The sequence below is a fragment of the Phaethon lepturus genome, unplaced genomic scaffold (assembly GCF_000687285.1).
Source record: "Phaethon lepturus isolate BGI_N335 unplaced genomic scaffold, ASM68728v1 scaffold7455, whole genome shotgun sequence".
In the NCBI taxonomy this organism is placed as follows: Eukaryota; Metazoa; Chordata; class Aves; order Phaethontiformes; family Phaethontidae; genus Phaethon; species Phaethon lepturus.
In genome coordinates this window covers 69,384-77,724 of record NW_010539819.1, presented here as the reverse complement: position 1 = coordinate 77,724, position 8,341 = coordinate 69,384, and the positions used below count along the sequence as shown (strand labels likewise).

General features: G+C 41.0%; 1 protein-coding gene across 2 annotated transcripts in view; it reads left to right on the top strand.

The window, feature by feature from the left end:
- Nucleotides 1-764: 764 nt before the first annotated feature.
- CYFIP1 (cytoplasmic FMR1 interacting protein 1) overlaps nt 765-8,341 on the top strand; it is a 62,307-nt gene continuing 54,730 nt past the window's right edge. The window contains exons 1-7 of one of the 2 annotated variants that reach the window (XM_010287231.1): nt 765-885; nt 1,081-1,170; nt 3,137-3,214; nt 4,297-4,398; nt 5,649-5,830; nt 7,868-7,964; nt 8,101-8,229. In XM_010287231.1, the coding sequence (XP_010285533.1) occupies nt 769-885; nt 1,081-1,170; nt 3,137-3,214; nt 4,297-4,398; nt 5,649-5,830; nt 7,868-7,964; nt 8,101-8,229 (795 nt within the window). In that variant the 5' untranslated portion in view covers nt 765-768. The remainder of the gene's footprint in view (nt 886-1,080; nt 1,171-3,136; nt 3,215-4,296; nt 4,399-5,648; nt 5,831-7,867; nt 7,965-8,100; nt 8,230-8,341) is intronic. The other variant, XM_010287232.1, reaches the window with a different exon arrangement.

Below are 8,341 nucleotides of genomic sequence, written 5' to 3'. Positions count from 1 at the left end.
TGGTAAGTGGGGGAGAATAACTTGCAAAGCCCAGTAGAAAAGAGATGGCTTGATTAGAAGTCTTATCTTAAAAATGAGGCATTTTTTACTCTACTGAGGAAGATGAGTAGATCATTATACAAAAGTGGCAGATTGGGTTGTTTTTCACTCCACACTTTCTTAATAAAATTTCTTCTTGTTGCTGTTCTGTGTTCAAAGCCCGCTGCAGTACAGCAGTTGGAGGTATATGGAGATTGCCATGACCCTGAGGGGTTTTGGACCTCTCTGTCTACTACTAACTAACTACTACCACTAACTACTCAAAGTGGATCTGGATGTCCCTAGGACATGAAACACTGGAGACTGCTGGCACCTTTTGACAGCCAGGTCTCCTGAAGATGGGCTGGTAGCAATGTCTGTGCATAAGGATTTGAAGACACATCAGCTCAAAACTGAGTGTTAGAGGTCATCCTTTCCTCTATTTTTGGTGTATTTCTGGTGTACAGCAGCAGGGGAAGAGAAACATTTCTCAACTCATAGAAGTGAGGAGGAGGATGTTAGTCCTAAAAGTCTTTTTTAAATTTGGACGCTAAAACCAGCTGGGTTTCAGTTTGACTGTTTTCCTTCCATTGTGGTTGAAGGGAAATGACACATTTCCCACAACATAAGTAGTTCCCCGCTCTTCATATTACTCGTTTGTTTTCTGTGTATATAGTAACCCATAAAAAGTTACACGTATGTGTGTATACATATCTATATGTATGTATGTATTTTTTAACCAGGTGCAAAATGACTGCTCAAGTAACACTGGAGGATGCCTTGTCCAATGTGGATCTCTTGGAAGAATTACCATTGCCAGATCAGCAACCGTGTATTGAACCCCCGCCATCATCTCTGCTTTACCAGGTGTGTTGTCACTCTAGGAAAAAGAGTTTTTCAGTCTCCCATTGCTGTTAAGAAAAAGAGTATGTGCTTTTCAAAAAAAAAAAAAACCCCAAACCAAAACCACAACTAAAACCAAAATGTGTTTATATTTGCAATATATATAAAAATTATTTTCCCTACCAAAGATTTAATTCTCTTATTTTGCTTTCTCTGCAGCCAAACTTTAACACTAATTTTGAAGACAGAAATGCATTTGTCACTGGCATTGCAAGATACATTGAGCAAGCTACAGTCCATTCTAGCATGGTAAGTAGATGTTCAGGTGTATACTTTTGTATTACTTGGAATAAAAGGAGAGGAATATGTCATCTTGCAGTACATTATAAGAATTGTGGTCACAGAAGAGCAGTAACCAGGTTACCTATAACACTTCCAGGAGGCAGTAAGATGAAAAAGTGTGTGGCTTTTCTTTTTTCACACTTGTACTTCTTGATAACTTTAAAATTGTCTGTTGTCTTGATCAGCTGCTGTTGCTCAAAAGTTTCCTGCTTTCATTGTGCATTTTACCCATATTCTGAGGTGAGTTAGCTGTATTGACAGCTAGCTGCTGTAACCTGAGTGAAAAATTACCTTGCAATCTCTCAAATTTTTACTATTTCTCTGTCAGTTTAGTGGTGTTGAAGGGTTTTTGTTGGTTTCCTCAGAGGAGTGTGTATGTTTGTTGTGGTTTAGCCCAGCAGGTAGCTGAAACAACCACACAGCCATTTGCTCACTCTGCCCCCCACCAGCGGGATGGGGCAGAGAATTGATTAAAGAGGTAGAACTTGTGGGCTGAGATAAAGACAGTTTAATAATGGGACAGGAAGAAAAAAAAATAATAATAATGAATAAAAGACTATACAAAACAAGTGATGCACACCACAATTGCTCACCACCCAGTTAGTTCCTGGGCTGCGGCGCCTCCCCAGCCAACTGCTCCAGTTTATATACTGAGCATGATGTTGTACGATATGGAATATCCCTTTGGCCAGCCTGGGTCAGCTGTCCTGGCTGTGTCCCCTCCCAGCTCCCCGTGCACCCCTAGCCTCCTCCCTGGCAGGGCAGAGCATGGGAAGCTGGACTGTCCTTGACTGCTCAGCAACAACTCAAAACATCAGTGTGTTATCGACATTACTCTCATCCCAAATCCAAAACACAGCACTGTACCAGCTATCAGGAAGAAAATTAACTCTATCCCAGCTGAAAGTAGGACAATGTTAGTGGTTTACTGGCATGCTTTTGGGTAAGGTATTCTGTGGTTTTTAACAGTTCCACAATAGAAGATAAGACTTCATGCTAGTAACTCCATCTCTGCTGATGGTGTAGCTGTTTTGGGATACAAAAGAATTTGCAGGCTGCAAATGCTGGTCTGTACTGAACTTCTTGTCGTTTCATGACACTCTTGGAAAATGAGGAATAATATATCTTGTAATCCTAAAGGCCAGTTCACAAATGGTGAAATGGGCAGATTAAGCACCTGATTACATGCTACTGAAAATTATGTAAATTTATACCAATCTAGCTTTAAAATTATCTGGTGACTCTGTAACTTGTTTTGGTTGTTTGGATGTTGTTGGACCTCTTCTTTGACACGTAAAGAAGGGTATCGCTCTGCATGTGCTGACTTTTTCGTCCTTGACCATTCCACCTGCAGTGCCTGAGTTTAAAAAGAAAAACATCCCCCCCCTCCCCGCCGCCACCCTCCCCCCTCAGATTAGCATTTTTATTTATATTTATAGATCACAGTGTCTTTAATTTTGGGAAGAAAGAACAACACAAAAACCAATCTGATCTGGGGAGATGATAATTTTTGTCATTAGATAAGCATAACTGATGCAGTTATTGATTAGTGAACTGATAGGTATTTGTTGGCTTAGTGGTATGAAGATGATGGTATGAATTCTCTCAGAATTACGTTGGGTGCTAAAACAGATGACTGAGGATAAATGGAATTTTTTTTTTTTAGCTGTTGGATTATAGCCAAGATGGACATCAGTAGCTGGTCAGCTCTGATACATGTAATGTGGCAGCTGAACCTATGAATTATGTTAATATTATTTAACGTACATACAGTATGATGTATCATTCAACTTTCAATATATGTGTGTTTGTATAAATACATTCTGCTAAGAGAAATGAGTTTGTTTGGACAAGGGTTTGGAATGACAGAAGACAAGTGGATTTAATCCTTTTGTATTACAATGCCTAATTATATTGAGTGCCTTTCTTACAGAATGAAATGCTAGAAGAAGGTCAGGAATATGCGGTCATGTTATACACATGGAGAAGCTGCTCAAGAGCCATTCCTCAGGTAAATGATGAAAATGAAACTGTCGTGCAATGTGAACTTCTGTCTTGTTTTGGTGTAGAGTTGTACAGATAAAGCTTTGTCAATGAATTCTGAAATGTAGTCAGCTTTGACTCCTGAATTGTTAAGCTGGGCATGACATAGAATAGTGTCTTTTAGCACTTGGGGACTGGTTGGACTCTTTTTTTTTCTTTTTTTTCTTTTTTTTCTTTTTTTTCTTTTTTTTTTTTATAAGGCATCTATAGCAATACCTCATGGGTTTTGCATCAGTCTTACTGATAGGTTCAAGAGTAGTATAGGGTAGTGTGCTCTAGAAGGAAAACCTTTGATTGTTTTATCTGTTTGAGGTCAAAATTTCATTCAAGAGAATGAGCCCTTCCCACTCCCCAACTTAATACTTAAATTCAGAACAGGTTTAACAAGTAGCATAGCATGTAACAATTAACATTCAGGTTGAACATTTAAGTTTCTAGACATCCTAGATAGTAATTTTCTAAATGTCAGAGCTACATAGTGTTTTCTTGATCTGTATACAAAAATAAAACCCTGCGAATAGGTGACAAGTCAGCCTCAGGTGTCTGGGAATGTTTGTACAGGCATGGGGTAGGAAGAATATTAAGAATATTGTTAGAATACGGAACAAAATTACTATCATGAGTTGACACCTGCCTGCTTTATAAGGATTTTGTAATGCAATTATTTTGTAGTGAAATGCAAGGAAGACTTAGCCCGTGGTTTCAATGTTTAGAGTAGAAGTCAGGCAATCTGTTTTAATTTCTAGTTCTGGCCCTATTTTAGTGCATGATTTTGAGCAAGTGGCTTAATGTGGAAAGAATATTGTCTTAATAATACAGAGGTGTTTGACAACTAAATTATTTTCTGTGAGATAATAGAAAAATCTTAGAATTATTTTTTTTTCCCCCATATACAGCTAAGCTCAGAAGACTAGCATAAAATTACCAAACATAGAAATTTATGCCTTAAGTTTGTCTCTTTAGAATGATAATGCATTTCCTCAGGATCTTAGTTTCTGAGGCTTTATCAGGGAAAGTTCCAAGTGTAATGATCTCTTTAATTATCCTCAGGTCAAGTGCAACGAGCAGCCTAACAGAGTAGAAATTTATGAGAAAACTGTGGAAGTTCTGGAGCCAGAAGTCACAAAACTGATGAATTTTATGTATTTTCAGGTAAAAGGAATGGAAACAAAATTTGTCAGTAGGCTTGTATTTTTATATTCCTATTTTGTATGTTTGATACTGTGTGCTCAGATACTGAACCTAGCTGTTGTACTTCAAAAAAAACCCCAACCCCATATTGTCTCACAGAAGGGCAGAATTTCTAATGCCTATCTTAAAAACTTCAGGTGATCTCCATTAAGACTTTCATCATAAATTCAAACTTAATTGCATATAGTCCCTACGTAGCACATGGGGACAGAGATCTGGTACTTTAGGAAGATGGGAAATAGAAATATAATATGTTTCACATGTGTACGTAAAAGTGTCTTGGCACAGAAGCCATTTGTTGGGGAGTGAGGGTTCCACACGTCTGGACACCAGAGCAGCAGGTGCAGCTTTACTATGGAAATTCATCATTGAGGCAAGCTAACCCAGTTGTTGTGACTTGCCAGCCCCCCCGAGCTACACAGGCCCTGGAGAATAGCAGTCTGTCTTGCGTTCTCCTCCCGTGCTGGCAGCTTGCCATTTGCTTCAAGGGACTGAGGATGCTTCCAGGCATTTTTCTGGAGAGAGCCGAAGCAGCTAGAGCCTACAAGCACACAGGCAGAGTGAATGACATGTAGCATTTCCTGTCATCTTCCCCAACTGGTGGATCTTGCTGAGTACAAACAATCTCCTTCCATTACCATCTCAATAGAGATTAGTGCTCTAAAGTCAGAACAGATTCCGCTTTACATTTGAAGTTGCTGTCTTTTTTGTGCTTCTCATCTCCATCCCAAATGGCCCTGATGCACACTTGGAAATAAGCCCTCAAATAAACATGTGGCAGGATGATTTTGAGAGTTAGCATGTACAGTGTGCTGTGGATTTTTTTTTTGTTTTATGGGAACATACCTATAATCTACCCTTTAAAGCATATACACTTCCTCACTGAAGAGCATGAAATCACTTGGTTCAAAGGAATTTTAAACTTTTATGACTTTAATCTGCAAAGAACCACCTTGTCTCTTGTGCCTGGCAAGTTCTGTGGCGAAAATCACTGGTGATACTTGTAGCACAGAGCAAGTACACAGAGGTGGAGCTGAAAAGCCTGTGCTGATCCCTTGCTACTCTTGCATGCCTTAAATATTTTTTCTGCTTCAGCAGTGCTTTTCATTGGACCAGCTCCAATTACGCAATTAAACTTTTTTCCTGGAAATGTCATGGCTTTTACTCCCTGTCTCTTCCCTTCCTCCCCCTCCCCTCCCCAACCCCATTAGAGAAATGCGATTGAACGATTTTGTGGCGAGGTGAGACGCTTATGCCACGCGGAGAGGAGGAAGGACTTTGTGTCTGAAGCATATCTGATCACACTGGGCAAATTCATCAATATGTTTGCGGTATTGGATGAGTTGAAGAATATGAAGTGCAGCGTGAAAAACGACCATTCCGCCTACAAGCGGTAAGTGGCAAGGAGCAACAGGTCCCGGCTTTCTGCTGCCAGGATACAGGCCTCCCAGGAGATGGCAGCAGTTACTCTTTTTCTGACAGCTTTCTCTTCAAAAGTTAGTCCCTTTATATGTGGGACAGATTGCCATTAAATTAGGGATGCATTGACTGCAGTTAGGTAGTTGAGTAAATCTATCTTCTTTATGCTGTTCTCCCAGCAGCAAAAGGTTCTTCTGCCTTTTAATGCCAAGCTGTCAAATACTTCTGTCTTGAACGTACTTTGCTCAGTAAAGCTTTCTTTTAAAGTTTGAGAGGAAACTGGCTTGCTGGTTGCTTTTTATTACTACTTTACTACTCCTATTCTACTCCATTTTTGGCATCCACTTTTGACATTTGTAGCTGAGAGTTGTTACACTTGTTCTTAAGACATTTCATTTTGGCTGTTTCAGGTTGTTCTGACCTCAGGTGGAGCAGGGAGGGGAGGAGGGTGGGATCTCGGTGGCCAAGTTTTGTGCTTGAGCTGCCAGATGGCATTGGGTATCTTTTGTTGAACATGGTGGTCAGGGCAGCAGGGGAAAACAGTCTTTATGCCAGCTGTAGCATCTGTGGTCTTATCATTAAGAAAACCATTCAGGCAATGACTAGCCAATTTTATCTATGTTGCTTCTACTTACATGAGATTTAATTTCTACCTCTGCCACTAGTTGCCTTTTGTTGTTGTGCCTGGAGACCTCTTAAACTTACCTGGTTTGCCTTTCTTTTTCTTTGGAGGCGTGCTTCTGGAGGACAACCTCTGTTTTCTGGAAGGCTGACTTTTCCTGGGTTGTGTGGCTTGCAAGGTCACAGAATCACTAGGTTGGAAAGGACCTTCAAGATCATCAAGTCCAACCATTAATCCAGTGCCACCATGTCCCCTAAACCATGTCCTGAAGCGCCACATCCACACGTTTTTTGAACACTTCCAGAGATGGCAACTCCACCACCTCCCTGGGCAGCCTGTTCCAATGCCTGACCACCCTCTCAGTGAAGAAATTTTTCCCAATATCCAATCTAAACCTCCCCTGGCGCAACTTGAGGCCATTTCCTCTTGTCCTATCACTAGTTACTTGGGAGAAGAGGCCAACACCCATGTCGCCACAACCCCCTCTCAACAACCCTTTAGTTGTAGAGAGCGTTAAGGTCTCCCCTCAGCCTCCTCTTCTCCAGACTAAACAACCCCAGTTCCCTCAGCCGCTCCCCATAAGACTTGTGCTCCAGACCCCTCACCGGCTTTGTTGCCCTTCTCTGGACATGCTCCAGCACTGCAACATCCTTCGTGTAGTGAGGGGCCCAAAACTGAACACAGTATTCAAGGTGTGGCCTCACCAGTGCTGAGTACAGGGGCACGATCACTTCGCTACTCCTGCTGGCCACACTATTTCTGGTACAGGCCAGGACGCTGTTGGCCTTCTTGGCCACTTGGGCACACTGCCGGCTCATATTCAGCCGGCTGTCAACCAGCACCCCCAGGTCTATAGAGCTACTGCTGCCCCCATCAGTTGAGGGGTATACCCAATAGGTTTTGGTTTGTGTTGGAGTGGGCTTTTTAACTAGGGTGCAGTTGGTGATTCTGGATTGTAAAACAGTTCATTTGGAATAAATGAAGTCCATAACTCTCTTATACTGAACTTTCACCATTCTTTTCAATTGTTTTCTTAAAAAGCCTTCCCTTCATCTTTTACGAAACAGGCTCTTGCTACAACTTTGTTGAGTCCGTAGCCGGTGTTTGGTTAACTCACTTCTATAAAGCTGTGACAAAAAAGTGCTGGCCGTGTCTGCCAAGTTCTCTTTCTGCTTGATTCAGGAATTTGCAAGTGGGAGATGCACTGAGGTCGACAGCCTTGTACGAGCAGTGAATGATATGCCAGTGTACTGTCATTTAAAGATGTGCTGACAACTTACAGTTCCCCTGGAAGATTTGGGGATGGGTGTGTTTCTGTTGAAAGGGTATGGATTTGCTTACAGGCAGCCCTGCTGAAGGGAAATACTGTTTTTTCTTCTGTTTTCAAAGAGCTGCTCAGTTCCTGCGGAAAATGGCAGATCCTCAGTCCATTCAAGAATCCCAGAACCTCTCCATGTTCCTTGCCAACCACAACAAGATAACACAAGTAAGCTTTAATTGTCTTTTTGCAAAATACCTAATGCTTTACAAAACTATTAAAACAAAACTCTTCCAGTTTGGTAGTAACTGTTGTTTCTCAGGGAGTATAACTAGTTGACTAATATCCTTTTCTTTTTTTCCAGTCTTTACAGCAACAGTTGGAGGTGATTGTTGGCTATGAAGAGCTGCTTGCAGACATTGTGAATTTGTGTGTGGACTACTATGAAAACAAAATGTATCTAACGCCCAGTGAGAAACATATGCTTTTGAAAGTAGGTTTCTTTTAGGTACAAAATTAAAAAAGAATGGTTGAGGCAGGACACAGATGTTTGAATTCCTGATTATTTGTGTTTTTTTTTAAAGGAACCAGATTAACCAAATAAC